The following is a 19,545-nucleotide window of genomic DNA, read 5'->3' as shown; positions in this document are numbered from 1 at the left end:
TCTGAAACAAGATCATCCCAGCGTATAAACTCAATTCGCAGTGATTGTATATCACAAAGTCCGAAAGCTCCGGTCAATGATAGCGCCTTACAAAGAACTGATGAAGATGCTGATAGAATGAGCACAATATTTGCACAGATAGCGATAATGAATGATAAGTTTGAAGAAAAATTCTCCAGATTGGAAAACCAGTTGGGTGATATTATCACACGGACAGAAAATGAGATCCTAAACTTAAAGTCAGACTTAGTGGAAACTACGAAGAAACTCAAAGAGGCGAACTCTCATATAGAACAACTGAAATTAAAGGAAGAAAAACTAATCAATGATAATAGAGGAATGTATTTCCAGATGTCATCAATGGCAACCCGGGAAAATGAGATTAAAGAATTATCTTCTCATGTACATCAACATCTAGATGTGATCATGAAAAAGATTAACTGTATTGAGGGAAAGTTAGACACAATTTGTACAAGACACAAACTTTTATTCAATCAGTCTAACAAAGGAAGTGATAGAAACGTAGACTTGCAAATGAAAGAAAATCATGGAAATCATGAACTATCAGCATACAAGGAGAGTAGACATGTTATCTCTCCATCTATTGATCAAGAAAATGTAGTACATGGACAAAAAGAAATACATAAAGAGCCTGCTAGAGCTCTTCCAGCAAATTTGCCTAGCAATGGTCCCGCTATGTTTACATTGAAAGATTTCCCGCCACTTTCACGGAATGATCGGACTAACATAACGGAAAATGTGAATCATAATCAGCGCACAGAAATAACATCTCACAATGCAAGTACATCAACCTACAATCAGCAAAAGAAATTAAGATATGAAGATAGAGCTAACATAAATATAAATGAAAACATAAATAAAGATCAAATAGGGCACAACAAATCACCAAATGATCAAAGAATGATTCCGAATGACGAGGAGAGACAAAAAAAGGAAGATACATCGTATAGACATATTGAGACAATTATTACCAGACCCAATCAAAGGAATATAGAACCGGATGTGTTTGAACCAGTTGTAAGAAACAAAATAAGACGCATTCTGCTATCAAATGTCAAATCGAGAAAAAATATAGATGTAGTAAGGACAGCTATTGCAACTCAGTGCAAGGAGGAAGGTGTGACAGTAACATTCGTCCGCCTCATAAAGGAACGACCCCATTGGGATGGATCAAATATATATACATTTCGACTAAATGTACTGGATAAAGATTTTGAACTGATGATGAATAATGAATCATTTTGGAGTTCTGGAATAAAATGTAGGGAATGGATAACAAACAGAAAATGGAGAGAAGGCTACTTACTTGATGAAACGCATGAGAATTACAAAATATATTCCTAATGAGCATAACCATATGACTAGTAATTGCTTCTTAATTATAATTATGATCATTATTTCAACATGGAATGTACGTGGTATAATGTCTAGCACGCAGAAACTAATTGAATTGTTACCAGACACAGATATATTTGTTATCACTGAACATTGGCTTTGTACAAAGAATCTAACGTATTTAGATAAATTACATGATGATTTCAAAGTAGTTGCGCTACCTACTGAAAAGATACAACAATGCTATAGAGGTAGTGGCGGGGTTGCCGTATTTTATAGATCATCACTATGCAAAGCAAGCACCTTACAAAATGAGTTCCCAAATATTATGGCGGTGAAAATCTTAGTGAGAGACTTGGAACCTATAATTTTGATTGCAACCTACTTTCCCTCGACAACTAGAACTGATGATGCATATGACAAATTTTGTGAAAATGTTTTTGATGTGTATGATAGGTATTCTGCTGAAAATATATGCATAATTACGGGCGACATGAATGCAGATCTTGTGTGTAAAAATCCATCAAGAAGAGATCTTGCTCTCAAAAAAAGAATAGAACAGAGAAACATAGTTGCTACGCTGGTGATAAAACCACATGAACATTACATCACGTATAGATCAAAAGACATGTCACGAACGTCCACACTTGATTATATATTAATACCTGAAATAATTAGAGGTGCTGTAAAAAGACACATAGTAAATGACAAAATCGATTTCTCAATATCGGATCACCTACCTATTACAGCGGCACTTGCAAAAGATATACTGAAGGAAAATAAAAAGACATGTGTATCTCCAAGAATGAAATGGAACTTGGCAAATCCATTAGAAATGAGCATGTATAAATCTGATGTTAGTGCATTCTTGAATTTCACCTATGAGTGTAAAAAGGTAGAAGATATAGAGAAGTATAATGAATTGATAACTAAGAGTGTAATAACTGCATCAGACCGATATATTCCAAAGTCCGAATTCAAATCGCACTTGAAACCATATTGGAAGAAAAGTGGGCTTGAAAATTTACATCAGAATATGAGAAAAGCGCGCGGAGAATGGATCAAAGCAGGAATAAATAGAAGCACAGAGTGTAGCATCAAAAGAAGATACAAGGACGCGAAAAGAAAGTTTAGAAAGAAACATAGGCAAGAGAAAAAGGTATATAAAGAGTGTATATTTGAAGAGATAGAAAAGAGTGCAGAAATGGGAATAGACGAATTCTATGCAGTCATACGGGAAAATAGAAAAGATAAATCGGACATTGGTAATATTGCATTTCGAGGAGTAGAATCTAATACTTTGGATGAATGTGTCAATCTATGGAAACTATATTTTTCTGAATTAAGTGGTACAACAGATGAGGAACATAATGATTGTGACAAAATGAAGAATATGTACGAAGAAAGCAAACTAGAGACTGATAACATAAAATGTAATAATATTACAGAGGAAGAAGTGTTGCAGCATATCAAGTCTCTAAAAACAAAAAAATCACCAGGCATTGATTGCATATCGAATGAACACTTAAAGTATGGTGGAAAATATTTAATCAGACATTTAACTGCCCTTTTTAATTACATGATCCAGTATGAGTATTTGCCTAATGTATATAGATGTGGGATGATTATACCGATATACAAACAAAATGGTAAAGATAAAAAGGATCCAGTGAATTATCGTGGTATAACATTGACATCTTGTCTGGGAAAATTGTTTGAAAAAATATTGATGACTAGAATTCAAAAGTATTTAGACAAAATAAGCTTTCCACATCCTTATCAATTTGGATTTCGTAAGGAGGCTGGATCTATCTCCGCTGCTTTTACTCTTCAAGAATGTTTGATGTACTTTAATAATCATAACTCTAATGTATATGCTGTTTTTCTGGATAACGAAAAGGCATTCGATAGACTGTGGCATTGTGGACTATTAAAAAAACTAAAAATATTAGGAATTAATGCAAAAATATGGAGAATAATCGCCCATTCCTACACACAGTCAAGTGCCTGTGTAGCGTGTAGAGGATGTATATCTAACACATTTCCATTACGGAGAGGCGTTGGTCAAGGGCGTGTAATGTCGGCTTTTTTATTTCTCGTGTACATAAATGACCTATTGAATGAGCTAGTAATGACTAATTGCGGGATAACAGTGAATCAGATGAACATACCTGGCATGCTTTTGGCAGACGACACTACTCTACTAAGCTCTACGCTGAATGGATTGCAAATACTCGTGAATACAGCTTATCAGTATGCACAGAAGTGGAAATTGAAATATAACTCTAACAAGAGTAATTGGATGATATTTAGTAAAAGAAAGGAAGTGTACTCATCAAATGGAATTACTCTGGGATCACAGAATATTCCTAGAGCAAAAAAAGTGAAATATGCAGGAGTTACCTTTTCGCAATCAATGAAAACTAATGATCGTATAATCTATTCCTACGATAAAGCTAAACGTGTAACAAACTCACTATACTCAACTGGATTAAATGCAAATGGAATGAATCCTATAGTCTCTGTGAAAGTCTGGGAAAGAGTTATATTGCCATCTGCTTTGTATGGCTCAGAACTCTGGTTTAATATGTCATATCAGGGCATTGAATCAATGGAGAAAATACAACGATATTTCGCCCGGAGAGTACAAGGTTTCCCTCAAAGATCGCCTACTGGATCTACGACATCGTGCTTGGGGATGATATCAATGGAAGCTCGCATAGATAAGCAAAAACTCGTATTCCTTGGTCGCATGTGTAGAACATCAGCAAATTTAACGGCTAAAAAGGTTTTCCTCTGGGCTGTTGGAAATTTTATTTTTGACCCTCAACATAGCTACAACTCTTTTATATATGATGTAAATACTGTACTAAAAAAGTATGATTTAGAAGACTATCTCAACGACTTTATTTTCACTGGAAAATTTCCAGACAAAATAACATGGAAAAACTTAATTGGGACAAGAATACAGATATTAGAGGAGAGAAAACATGAAATGAGTATCAGAAATCCATCAGAGGGATTTGGTAGATTTTTAAAAATTAATCCAGGATTAAAAATGCATCATCTATGGAAAATAGCTTACACTGACTCAAGCAGAAAAATGGAATATGGGACATTAATTCGTATTGGAGGAATGCAAGCAAGACCTGGACTGTGTCCCCTATGTGGCAAAATGAGTCATGACCGTATTTTGCACATTTCGATGAATTGTGCCTTAACCTCAGACGACAGAAACCACTTGATGGAAAGTCTATTTTCGTATATGCCTCCAGTGATTTACCGTGATTTCTGTGATCAGATCGATGATGTTATACTGATTATACTACTTGGTGGTTTAAATGATATATCAGAACGTTTAGAATTTGAGGCATGGTTAAATATGATCAGACTATCTACCAAGTATTTCATTAAGATAAAGGATATTATATATTCGATTCAATAGAGAACTCACACAGAATATAAGGAAAGAAATACTTGTACTGGATTGCAAAGAGAGTAGGAAACTATTTTTGTTGTGAGGATACATTTTCAAATGTTTTATCGTATATATATCTCTATCTAGATTAGTAATGATTTTAATTTATTTATTCGTTTGCTATTGGAAATAATTCAATAAGTAACGAATCTACTATTTTTGTGATTCTATGTATTTAAGTGCATTTCTTTTTTGTCTTAAAATCTTCAGAAAATGGAGGAATAAAAGAATATCATCATCATCCTTTGGTCGGTTTGACTTAACTTTTAGCATCATTCATAAGTTCAGAGATATCGTGGGATGACAAACGAAAATCCTCTACGTTCGTCATTTCCTAGAGTTTAGCCCGTATCTTGTTATGATGGTCCAGACAGAGAGGGGGGAGAGGCCTTTGGACATTTTCATATTTAATTAATAATAATCGATTTTTAGGACATTATAGTATGTTTAAGAAACAACAACAAAAACAAAACATTAAGTACATCACAGCTTGTGTATCACGTAACCAAGGAATTTACTGTATAATGTTGACATAGCTTGCAACTTCGTATCATTGATAAACACTGTAGATAAGTCCCAAGGACAGTGCATACGTATCGTTACGACGAAACATATCCTTGTAGGTTACTTGGTGTAATTTCTATTTCAAGGTTTTAATTCAGCCCAAATTCCTTTTCTCTCTCAGTCCACATTTATGCGTAGTTTGTCCGTTATGCATGAGAGGGAACAGAAATCAGAAAGGATTGTGATGAAAATGTGTACCATATTAAATTCATTTAGAAAACGAGGATTATTAATACCTTTTATCGTTATTTTCATACGCTACTAATGATTAATATGTGCAAATTCATCATTGATCTAGAATCAACTGTACACGGTCGCTAGAATGTTTATATATACGTATTATTGCGCCATGGGCGGATCACGATTTGATACACCAATAGTATTGCCATATCAAATTGCTTTATACCAACCCTTTAAATGCCATCTTATTTTTAATGTATGTGGCATATATATATATATATATATATATATATATATATATATATATATATATATATATATATATATTTATTTATTTATTTATTTATTTATTCTTGGACCAAAAATTAACTTTTAATTATAATGATTTCAGACAAGGATATCTTGGATTATTGTGATTCATCAAATGACTGTTGACACATCTTCCCGTCAATGACCATCACAGTCACATCAACACCTTCAGAGCTGAAGCTTTTATGGAACATCACTGGAATATAATTATAAAATTATTAATTAGGACTGGTCATAGAACGTCTTGACTATTAGGGATTTAATTCATAATGCTATAAATTTTCACCTTGGGAAATAAACTATTTGTTGAATTTTACAAAGCTTGTTGGTTTTCGCTATTGTGTGTTACTTAGTTGAAAACCATCGAGTCGTAACATAAGTGATTTTTGGTTGGTTTAGAACTAGAGAAGACTGGATGGAAAAATAATATATCAACGATATACAGAGGATCTCTCATAGGTAACTAAAATCAAGTGACTGGATTACTATTTCGTACGTATCGTAAAATCTACCACGAAGCAAACATTGTCAGAAAAGTTGCTATGATTTTCATAGCTCTTTTTTACATAGCTATTTTTTAACTTTAAAGCAAGATCTAGTTTTTGAAATTCATTTTTCCCAGCTTTTATATATATATTGTCATTTATTTGGGCCGATATGGCCCGTGGTACAGACAAATATTAATACTCGTCCTAACAAGTTTTATTTCTCCATACCACATAACCACTTTAGAGGCCTAAAACCCGTCAATTAAAGCTCCTTGTCGTGTGATAGGCCATGCCTTCTATTTTACCCATCCCAGAAGCCGACCCCGCCATCCCTGCTGTAATCTTCGTCCCGGCCGACTCAACTATTTCTTTTGTGCTAAAATTTCTCTTTGATCCCGAAGGAGACTCTTTGAGCTCGACAAAACTCGCCTTTTAAGGTTCTTTTGGACGAATGCTCATCCCTTTCACAGTATGCAATCTGCGCTGAACCAAACTTCCGTTGCACATAAACAGTTTAGATTGTAGTACCTAGAAATCGAGGGAAACGATGATTTAATCTGCACTGTTCGTTCACTGTTATTTAATCTACACTATTTTTTCACTGTTTGCTTGGTGTATGGCATGGATGATAATTGTGGGAATTAAAGAATGAAAAAGTCTTGACAAAAATGAAGTGGCGAAATAGGGACTCGGGCGAGGCAAAAATTCTGAGTAGTAATTTTTGGCAGAACTTATATTCGGTTTCATACTCAGAGTTATTTGGAGTTATATCCCTTGCTTTAAATCACTTTGCTTTACGGATCGTTTATGACATATCCCTGTCAAGATATCATTGAGGTGCAGGAAAATACACTAGATTGTGTGTCTATGGAATTAGCTGTACCATTCGACAAATATTGTACACTGTTTGAAAAATTGCCACATAAATTCTATATCTTCCATAACAGATTTTTAAACAATACTATCAAGATAGACTTTTAACTTTACGTTTAAGTTTGCACTGAAAAGCCAAGACAGTGATGGCTTGCCGCTTAACCACATACATACATACATACATACATGTTGTTGTTGTTGTTCTATGGTTTAACGCCATTTTTCAGCACAAGATAGGCTATACATGGCGGCCAGTATAACTGATGGAGGAAGAACCCCGGAAAACCCAGGAAAGAACCACCGACCCACGAGAAGCTACTGGCATTCTTTTCCACGTACCCACGCTAGCCGAGCCTTGGACTCGAACATACATACATACATACATACATACATACGTATGTACGTACGTACGTACGTACACACACACATCCATACATACATATATACATACATGCATGCATGCATGCATGCATACATACATACATACATACATACATACATACATACATACATACATAACACTTTGTACAAAGAGATCTCAATATCCGATAATATTCACATGTTTAGGCACCAAAATAGGAAATAGAAAATATATTTTTTTTAAATCTGCTATTGTCATACGATCCATATCAGGTAATGACGTACTTACTCATCACACGAGTTTTATTCTCTGTGCTAAAAATCTGCTTATGCGCAAGCGGTGCGAAAAACGAAATAAGCGTTTAAGGCAACTTAAATACAAATTTCTGAAATGTATATCATACAATTTTATTAAAGTCCAAAATGTGATAAAAAAATAAATATAAAAGAGAGAAAATAGCAGCCAACAGAAAAAAACAAACAACATATATGTACAGACTTAGATTTGTTACACTTGTGACATACCGGTTCATTTGTAACACAGCTGTCTGATTAGCGCATGATTATCATTGCCGATTAGATAAGTAGGGTCAATAACATCCGCTAATCTCATTGTTATGAACATTTTCTGATTTGATAACTCATCGCCCTTTAGAGAAAGGACTGAAAATCAACGCGCACATCTCGAACCATGGTTTACAACAGCAGTCAAGACACAACAGGTACAATTTCTTCAGGTAGCCACAGTTGAGTGCCAGACCTTTGTACAAGGGCGTGTAGAACCAGACATGACAAAGGGCAGTGCTGGCGAAGATACATCCCCACTGAGCCCCCATGCACACCCCGCACAGAAGAGTTACTAAACGATAATAGCAATCTCGCCAGAAGATGTAGGAGATGACGGACAGTTTCCAAACGCAATCAATGCTGTGGGCGCCATCAGGTTCGGCCAAGACATCTTCTTGTCTACACTACAAGAAAAAGCAGACATAAATGAGAAAAGTATTTTGATGAGAATACATAATCTATGTCAAGTTACCGGTATGGGAGACCTACATTTTTCAATAAGTCCATAGATAGATTCTCATATATGTTGAAATGTTCATTTGCCTTCGACCACCACTTCCTGTTTACACTGGGAAAAATAAAAAGCCATCACCCTTAAGGTCTCACTGGATAGTTTCGTATTTTGACACCTCCACAATTTTTAAGATAGAATGCATGAACCTAATTATGATAAGACTAGCATTTATAAGTTCACACATAAGGTTAAATCTGTTATGTGGTTTAGATTTACTTTGAGTTAGACTTGAAAATGGGTTGGCTTGTTTGGTGACTGCCTGTCTCAGTTTGACTAGCACTGGAGATCAAATGAGTAACTATGCTAATTTGTTATAGTACTAGTGAACTTTATTCATACATAAAGCACACACTGATTCTTTGAGCTGCCTTGTCACCGGAAAATATTCAGAACAGCTCTTTGCTGTTAAAAATGAATGTAAAAAAGAGGGAACGATGGGTTGGTGGCAGTGTTGGTTCAGTATAAAAGCCACCAGTTGTATAAGGAATTAACCTGATTGCTGCAGTCAAAATCTCACATGCATGCTTTCAACAAAAATCATTAGCTTGTTTTTATTTGTATCTTCAGTGTAAAAATATGCTCATGTTTCTGCAATAGGTTATTGTCGGATGAAAATTCATCAGATAAACTGTCCAGTGAGACCTTAATACACACGACATATAGTCGTAATGGAGTCTTGAAGGTGTATATAAGGAGAGAACTGAGCAGTGGGATTCATTCCTATTTTGGAGTCATTCTTATTTCTTGTGTTCCTGTTGTAACCTCAAGTCTGCAGATGTGTTTTATGTTGTCGTTATGTTGAGAGGGAAATCATTTGTTTGAACTGTTCCGAGGAAAAAGAAAATGCTTATTGGACTATAATATATTTCTGCAACTATTGTGAATTATTCAAAGGACTTCCTGACAACGCCATTTCAACAACGTCACCATTCTTGGCAGACCAGTATATTTCCGGTTCTAAAGCATATACGGAACTTTTCAATCCTTTGGACTTTTAATAGAAGATTTTCAAGATCATTTTGGATTCACTTCATAATACTGTAAGTTCCTCTCACATTTTCATTTATAACGTTGATAACTAAATTGTGTAAGTTTTACAAAACTTAATGGTTTTGCTTATTTATGTTACTTAGCTTGTGACCATAAAGTCGTAATACAAAGGCAATACACTGTGCACGTTTCGTGTGAACGAAATTATTCCTGCATACCATGCATGCATGAAGAATGCGCTGCAATATCTATTTCTCGACTAGGTTAGAAACATTCTGAAATACTAAGCTGCAAGGTAGTTCTAGCTGATTAATATATGCTCGGGCTCAAATATGCTGCTGTAATGAAAATGTATTAGATTATAGCTATAATTATCACTATTTCTAAATTAGGACTTTATTCGTTGTAATTTCGCAAGAAATGAAGAATCCCTACATATTGGACAATACATTGTATCATTGATGCCCTATCATGTCATGACGAAACCATTCTCAGTTCGCATGCAATTGTTCATACGATTTGCCAGGTCATCGGATCTAACTTGTATTAGAATTCATAAAATCTGTCAGTGTACAACTAAACTTTTCTTTAACATTTGGAATCGAATTTGTCAATAATTACTTGGTATTTAACGTAATATCTTCTCTGATATCCGGTCAAATATTTCTTTGACTTAAGCTTGAATTAAAATTGGGTCTCAGTCTTAACTAACGTCTTGTAGTACGACTTTGTAGGACAAGCAATGGAAAGACCTCGGCCTTTTCAAGTTGTATGCATTAAATCCAGTTATTTAAATATTTCACTGCAAACATGCCTATACAACTGTAATTTGCAAACGTATACAAATTGAGTTTTCTTGGAAGCAATTAATGAAAAAACGTAGCAATTTTGACTGCATAAACGACTAGGAAAATTCATCGTATACGTTTACACTGCGAATGAACACTGCTATAAATACGTACTAAGTAATAAATATAATTGCAAAATTAATACGCATTCTTTACCTACTCCTCAAAAGACAGATAACGAAATACAAGAAGAGTACTTGTTTAAAAATTGAACAAATAAGAAGGAGAAATGGTGACGGTCTTTCATTAATCAATACACCGGATTTAAAGATAAAGAGAAACAGATAAAGAATCATGTATCATAATAGCGATGGTTATAGGAGATTTTGGAACTTATGTTTGACTATAGGTTATTACCTGTGTACACTTAATGTTCTTGACCTTTCTATATGTTTTCTTGCAATTTCTAAACCTTCAATTAAAAATTAAAACAGCATTTGCTCAGGAATTTTGTTGACTGCCTGATTGTAACGGATTATTCTAGCAGCTTGGTACTTTGTGTTTCTTTTGTGTCTTTTCATTTTTCATTTTTAATTCAGGTTTAGTAAATGTTTGTCCTTATAGCATTTCGTGGGTATCCAAGTATTTCCCTTTTCACAACCTAACAACCTGAACGATTCACTTCCGCCTTTATTTTGAACTATAGAGTAAAGTATGTCTGTGTTTTAATCGTGTTGTGCAATACTGTGCATGCAACAACTGTATCTGCAGATACAATAATTGTACAACTAACCTGGCTTTGATACGGTTAGATGTCTTCCGTTGATTGAGTGTTAGTTATAATCATTTCTCTTATTGTCTTCTTCGGGAACGTCAAAGTTCTTAAAAACCTCTTAAATTTTAAAGCAAATCAAGTGGCTCAAAACAAATATAAAAATAATTGATTACACTGGTCAACAGTGAAATCATTACTGACTTGAAAAGGCCCTAGTCTGTAGTATTTTGGTGTGCCGAACACGAATATAACCGTGAAAAATTTGTATTGGCTCTAGTTTTGAAGATATTCATATACCTCATTTTCTATGTTTCACTGTGTAAATTTCTCCAGTAGGACTGCAGCAACATCCGGAATAATGATGTAACATTGCATAATACCATCATGCTCACATCATCCACAGTTGATTGTATCATTTTCTGATGCAATGCAATACTAATGCCATGCGGCTGCTGAAGTAAGTTGACGTCAGCAGTGTACTATACATGTGTAGGCCTATTATACTAATGCCAGGCGGCTGCTGAAGCTGACTTAAGCAGTGTACTATATAAAGCCCAATCAGATAGGTTCAGCATTTAAAATATTTTAGACGTTGTGCGAGACAGTTCAAGCTACTGTTACATAAAACTTATTATTTTATCCATTTACGTACAATAAAGAACAGTAATGCCTCGAAAGTGTGTTAATACCGCGGACAATTTTTGCTATATTTGTGGGGAAGTGACATTTGCCAACCAGAAGAAAAGTATCAATTCTCAAGTGAAGAAGGCATATCATCTTTACTTCGGATGCAAGGTTGGTGACCAAGACAAGCCTTGGGCTCCACATATATGCTGTGCTACATGTACAACACAGCTTTCACAGTGGTTGAATTGCAAAAGGTCATCAATGCCGTTTGCAGTCCCAATGGTGTGGAGAGAGCCAAGCAACCACCTAAATGACTGTTACTTCTGCTTGGTTCCTCCTCTTTCCGGCGGAATAACGAAGCGAAAGAAGTCGAGAATAGTCTACCCAAACATTCCGTCTGCATTGAGACCAGTTCCACATGGTGAGGGACTTCCTATTCCAGAACCTCCAGCAGAATATTCTCTTGATTCATCTGACGAAGACAAAGGTGAGTCGACCTGTTCTTCTCCTGGTCCATCAGCATGCAGTGATCCAGATTTTCACTGTGGTGCATCATCAACCCCACACAGAATAACACAGGAAGAACTAAATGACCTGATTCGTGATTTGGACTTATCAAAGAACAAGGCAGAATTGCTAGGATCAAGACTCCAACAATGGAATCTTCTAGAAGAAGATGTCACAATTACTGCATATCGAAAGCGCCACCAGCAATTGGAGCCTTTCTTCAGAAAGGAAAGTAGTCTGATATTCTGTTCCGATATTGAGGGCCTCATGAATGCTTTAAAAATCACTCATGACCCACAAGAATGGAGACTATTTGTGGACTCTTCGAAACTGAGTCTCAAGGCTGTGCTTTTGCACAATGGAAACATTCTTCCATCTATTCCAGTAGCGTATGCTGTCCACATGAAAGAGACATACGATAACTTAAGGCAGCTACTGAATTCCATTGAGTATGACAAGTACAGCTGGCACCTCTGTGGTGATTTGAAGGTAGTTGCCCTTTTAATGGGACTGCAGCAAGGATATACAAAATACATGTGTTTCTTATGCGAGTGGGATAGCCGAGCAAGGGAAATGCACTACATGAGGAAGGAATGGACTCACAGGCAGAATGTAGCCATTGGAGAGAAGAATATCCAACACCCAGCTCTGGTTGAGGCTCAGAAAATCTTGCTACCACCCCTTCACATCAAACTAGGTTTGATGAAGAACTTCGTGAAAGCCATTGACCGGACTTTGCCAGCATTCCGATACCTGCATGAAAAATTCCCTCGACTCAGCGAAGCAAAGATTAAAGAGGGAGTTTTTGTGGGTCCTCAGATTCGAGAGCTTTTCAAAGATGACCGGTTCAACAACTTGCTGGAAGGTGACGCGAAACAAGCATGGAATGCTTTTCGCCTAGTTTCTACAAACTTCCTCGGAAATGTTAGGGCAGAATACTATAAGGAACTAGTAGAAGACATGTTGATGAAGTATAAGAAACTTGGCTGCAATATGTCTCTAAAGATTCACTTCCTTCATTCCCATTTGGATTTCTTTCCTAGCAACTGTGGTATTGTTAGTGATGAACACGGCGAACGTTTTCATCAAGATATCGCAACAATGGAACAAAGATACCAGGGAAAATGGTCCACTACAATGCTGGCTGACTACTGCTGGACACTCCTCAGAGATGCTCCCGAACAGCTGTACAAGAGACAGGCGAAGAAATCTAAGATGTAGTCAATGACTTGATTTTTTATAGGTAGGCTATTACAGTTGACCTTTTACTATTGGAATGCATTTCGTTATGTAAACATTAATTTCTTGCAGATTACAAAAAAACTAGAGCCAATTTTGCAATTTGACTGTCATATTCGTGTTCAGCACATAAAAATTGATAAGAATTGACTAATTTTATTTCAGTAACATGACTTTTGTAAAAATTTGTTGTCCAGTGTTATCTTGGTTTCGCTAACTTCCCTTTTGGAATGATTAAGACAAATTGAGCCACATTGCTGTGTTGTTACGTACATGAATGACAACTGAGCTAACGAGGGAGCATGAAACACATATACACGTTCCTAGTATAAAGTTCTATTCTCGAAAAGACGCTTATAAGGAAAAAGAATGTATTTGCATCTTACAAGAAGTAAAAAATACAAAATATATACAACAATTTCCTAACTTAAATTACTACAGTGTCAACCTTGATATTACCCCAGCAGAAACATTGACAAGTTGTATCAGATATTATATACTTAAGTGTGAAATATAGAGGCTTACAGGAGAAATCATTTTCACATTTTGTTCATTCCTATATGTTCACATGTGAAAAAAGAATATCTTTGTATTTCACATGTGAAAATGTGATTTCCAATCATAACATGCGACGCTTGATAGTGTGTGCCTACAAAAGTTATACATGCAACAACAAAAACGAGTGCTTTGTGAGACAAAAGAAATATATAGAAACTGTCTTACATTTCAGACATGGAAATTACATTTTGATGTTGAAATTTGACCAGATGCCATTCGCGTCTCTCTGAAGTTATTCCCCTTTACTTAACAACAACGACAAACCCACTGTGAAAAATTCCTAAACTGGACTTGAATTGTGTTTATATAGGGGAAAAAGTTTACAAAGTGACAACAGTGTAATTTACTGCAACAGATTAAGTTAACCCAATCCTACTACATTTGTATGCCACGTATATTTATATGATCATGCCATGAAAGGGGTCAATTTACGAAAAGGGAGTTGTGTGAGTGTGACGTGCCGATGAGTGGTTTTAATCTCATAAACTTCGATTCTGTGGCAGGTTTGGTATATAATAAAAAGAAAATGTTCGTCACCTCCTTTAAAATATCATGTTTTTCGTACCACATGATGAAATATATCCGGTATAAATGTATAAATGAAAATATTCTCCAGTTACTTCCTTCATATTGTAGAGATGTCTTATGTATTTTTTCTTCTTCTAATATTTGGGGTGTCAGAAAAACGTGTCACTATTTTCCCATCAGATGCAACAACTGTGTTGCAACATTATTGATCTTTCAGATTGAAAATGAGCAAGACAGCAACATATTACCGACAAATTTGCTTAGTTTCCATCGGTATTTTAAAATTCAAAAATCGATAAAATGAACAATTTATTTTAAACAAACAAGTTACATTAAGTCTGATATCACATTCCGATCTGTTGAATTTAAAGATCCAAAATGCAGTTACGAAGAACAATAACTAGCATCACTTCCATAAATATAGAACTATGTAAATTATGATGCTAGTATATTTTAATAAAGTATCTAGCTTTTTCCCCATCACGTGATTAAATACATCCTTAGATAGGTAGGTGAAGACGTTGAGAGAGAGAGAGATTGTCACACACTTATCATCCAGTTATGTCCATACGTAGATGTAAAAAGAAATGTCTCAAAAGTATCAAGTTACTTCCCCCAAACATAGTTCTTTATTTCACAAAGATTCTAACGTCCCTCTCACGTACGAAAAGCACTTGATTGCTTTTTCAACAATAATCTACAAATGTGACAGCCTTTATAAAATCTGTAAAATTCATTATAAACATATTCCTTACAGATGTGATAAAATTAACTCTGGGTCATGGTAATATTTTAATATGAAAAGCTGTCTGTAATTAAATCAGTTAATTATCATCGAATGTCCAATCATTTTAACATAATCATATCATTTTATTTGAGATTTTTCTTAATTTCTTTACAAAATCCACAATAGGATCATTAACAGTTAACAAAATGTTCTCATATTTGTTGTTTATTATTGCAAGATTATTTCACAGATGCATCATTTTTACATTTCAATTATTTTTTTAATTGGATCGTTACTTCAAAACTTACCTTTACGTGCTCATTTATTTCATTTGGGTCTCTACTCTTTACATCTATGATCTCGTCTCCCATATCTATCCTTGCATGTAAAAGTGGATGCCGCAGAATTTAATATGTAAAACAAAATAGTCACAATGAAAAGAATGGTTTGAACCTCCCCTTACGTTTTTTATCAGTATATATCGACCTGCCAATCAATAAGAGTTTAGTAAGGTGCAATTGAATAGTTTATCTAAGCCACGTAGCACAGAGAATCAACATTGTTGTTTTGACTTCTGTTACCTTTTTGTGGGGTGTTCAGACTAGACTGCAAAATACGCGCGATTAGACATCAATGGTATATAAGAGCAGACGAACATTAGAAATAATTTAAATCTTATTGATTTCAAAAATAATTAATAATAATTCATATCTGAATATAAAAAAAATGCTAACGGCATTGTCTACCTCATCATTTAACTATTCCTCTCTTGTTAGTCCTTCATTTTCTTCTGTAGAACTTTCTACCTGCATTTGAATTTGGGAATAGATGAATCCTACGTTCAGTCGGATAAGGATTTCACTTGGAACACGATTGTTGTGATTCATACCGACCATAAACCAACCTTCTGGACATGAAGAAACAATCAAGTCCCTTTTATTATTCAGGTGGGGACAGATCTTGATATAGTTCTTTATTTAATGAATTAAGTTCCGATCGTATGTTTAATATGTGATAAGGAGCTGGGTGCCAGATGGAAAATATATCCGGGTTTAGCCTGAAGCTGGCCTCCGGAGCAACGGTATCAAAATGAGCGGCTGGTGCGGGAATCACTCATCCGGTAATTTTGCAATTGTTTATACTCGTTGCAATGATTCCAAATTCATTCAAAAGCATTTTCCTTTTCTTTTTACTTTTCTCTGCTTTCTGAACTCTTCGTGTCTCTTGCGCTGCCTCCAGCAGCATATGCTTCACTAAAAAATAATATGAAAATTTCTCATCTCCGACCTGCTCCCTCCCCACGTACAAGCACCAGTTATAAGTGTGTGTGTGTGTGTGTGTGTGAGAGAGAGAGAGAGAGAGACAGAGAGAGAGAGAGAGAGAGAAAGAGAGAGAGAGAGAGAGAGAGAGAGAGTTGGATTTTTGACGTAGCTTTAACAATTTTTCAGTCACATCGCTACGATGTCTGCAGTGTGGCAGTTTATAATGATGTCTAGCACTGGGTATCATGCCGCATACATGTAGCATGATGTCCCGCCCAGTCACATTATCCTGACACCAGGCCGACCAGTCCTAACACTAACCTCTTAATGCTAAGCGCCAAGTGAGGCAGCTGTTAGTACCATTTTTGTAAATCTTTGGTATGACTCGACCTGGGATCGAACCCACTACCTCCCGCATCCGAGGCGGACGCTCTAACCACTAGTCACAGACAGGATCAAAGCTTGAAAGTTTAGCCATTGTTTAAAACACGTCTTAATATACCTTAAATTTAACTTTATATACACACAACAAAAGCTACAAACAAAAACCTTTGTGCGTAAAGGACCTTTATCTAGACTCGTGAAACTGGGAAGAATGAATTGCAAGGACTAGATCTTGCTTTATAGTTTGAAAATAACTATGTAATGTTGTGACAGCAAAAGCTATGAAAATGATAGCAACTTTTTTGACAATGTTTGCTTCGTGGTAGATTTTATGATACGTACTAAACAGTAATACAGTTACTTGATCTTAGTTGCCTATGATAGATTTACTTCGAAAGTCGATGATGACAAAGTCTAAGTTATTAAAATCTGAGATACTGCAAGGAACTTGTTCACGTCATTGCATAACATATTCCATAAATTCGTCGAGTATACCTAAGAGTAATGTTTTGACGAAGATGCCACTGGCCGTTTTGTTCTTTTCTAAATGACATCCTCTGTATCTCATTGATAGATTATTTTTCCATCCAGCCTTCTCGAGTTCTAAACCAATCATAAATCGCTATTGTTACGACTCGATGGTTTTAAACTTAGTAACATAAAAGAGCGAAAACCAACAAGTTTTGTAAAATTCAACAGATAATGTATTTCCCTAGAATACAAGGTGAAAATTTAAAAAGATCGTATAGTATTATGAATTAAATCCCAAATAATCAAGCGTTCTATCATCGGTGCTAATGAGTAAATTTCTGATTATATTCCAGTGATGTTCCATAAAAGCTTCAGCTCTGAAGGTGTTGATGTGATGTGATGGTCATTGACGAGAAGATGTGCCAACAGTCATTTGATGAATCACAATAATCCAAGATGTCATTGTCTGAAATCACTATAATTCCAAGTTAATGTTTTTGTCCAAGAATATTAATGAACACTTTGTAATGCCAGTGAATATAAATTTGACTAAATCGAAATTAAAATCTAAGTACATCAATATAAAGGATTCTGCTTCAGATGTTATTGCAAAAATGAGTAATTGTTCAGAAAACAAGATTATTTTAAACGTAGACACAAACATGTACCCATGATGAGGGTCAAAACTTTATTTCTAGAAAATCTAAGTCAGCAAGATAAAATCAGTTACTAAAATTATAATAATGAATGTGTTAAACATCAGGTTCAACAGGTCCATCCAAAAGGGAACACCAATGTCCTTGACTCATAGTAAGATAATGATCCTAATATTTAACCTACACTCATCTTGTACACAGTATGAATGAACCTAATCATATACAAAAGAGCTTGATTTTGGACAAGGTCAAATCCAGTTTACAATTATACATAACACATAATAATACAAATTAAATACAAATAACAATATTTATCTCAATCTAAAATGTTTTTTTTAATCCCTTTTAGACCTTTGACTTTGATGGTAAATAAATCATTCTAGACTGTCATCTTCCTTTTAAGAACTCGATATTTTTGGCGAGAAACGAAATCAAGATTTACTTACAAACGTTTGCCAGATAAGTGTTCACACATTCATTTTGTATATCATAACTGACAAATTTAAAGTAAGCTGATTGAAAAGACAAAAGTAAACGGACAGTTTTGTTGAAACGGAACATGGTTCGAACTTTCTCTAATCTTTTAAATTAAGATTACGTTACTAATTTAATAGCTCATTATCATTGTTAACGACATCTCGACTTTTTTATTCAAATACATATACTTATTGTTAGAGAACGTTTGATCAGTTAGATCATCTTTCTTTGTCGTCAATACAATAGTAATGACAAAATGCAACAAAGATCATTTTCTACTGTGTGTGTGTGATTTCATACGATTTAATGTCTTTTAGTGCTTTTTTAAACATGTTTACGTATATAAAAATTAATGAACAACATAGACTGCATATTTTCTCAAAAACCCTGATGCCACTGAACTCGCAAATACCTTGAACACGTATGAACTACAATCCAAAGCGGGGGGGGGGATGGGGGGAATGGTCACAAGGTATAGCACCCAATTTATGCAAAAATTAATAATAATAATAATAATAATAATAATAATATAACATTATTATTATTATTATTATTATTATTATTATTATTATTATTATTATTATCAAGCATGTTTTAATCGGTTTAGATGATAAAAATAATATTGAATTTAACAGATTCAAAACTCCGTGCTTCGCTTCTTGAACCACACAGGTATGCATGTTGCAATACTCAGTCTTATGCAAATAGGCAAAGACAAGTATTTCACTATGTTATCGAATCGATGGACATCTAATTAGATCGAGCCATCATTTTCAACTTGTATTTTTCTTTTACTTCCCTTTCGGAAAGACATAAACACATTACTTTGTTGCAGTGTAGATGATTGACGTTTGAAAAAAAAAACGT

At 34.9% G+C, this 19,545-nt stretch overlaps 1 protein-coding gene across 1 annotated transcript; it reads right to left on the bottom strand.

The window, feature by feature from the left end:
- Positions 1–8,024: 8,024 nt before the first annotated feature.
- On the bottom strand, positions 8,025–15,886 carry LOC149799698 (caveolin-1-like). The gene is made up of 2 exons (XM_089959054.1): positions 15,737–15,886; positions 8,025–8,579 (listed from the first exon to the last, which is right to left on the bottom strand). The coding sequence occupies exons 1-2, from the start codon at positions 15,797–15,799 to the stop codon at positions 8,250–8,252; spliced, it is 393 nt and encodes a 130-aa protein (XP_089815180.1). The 5' UTR covers positions 15,800–15,886; the 3' UTR covers positions 8,025–8,249.
- Between the last annotated feature and the right edge of the window lie 3,659 nt (positions 15,887–19,545).

The sequence above is a fragment of the Sinohyriopsis cumingii genome, chromosome 5 (assembly GCF_028554795.1).
Source record: "Sinohyriopsis cumingii isolate HCF-2022 chromosome 5, ASM2855479v2, whole genome shotgun sequence".
NCBI classification, from domain to species: Eukaryota; Metazoa; Mollusca; class Bivalvia; order Unionida; family Unionidae; genus Sinohyriopsis; species Sinohyriopsis cumingii.
Note: the sequence above shows the minus strand (reverse complement) of the source record. Positions and strands in the feature narration are given on the sequence as shown.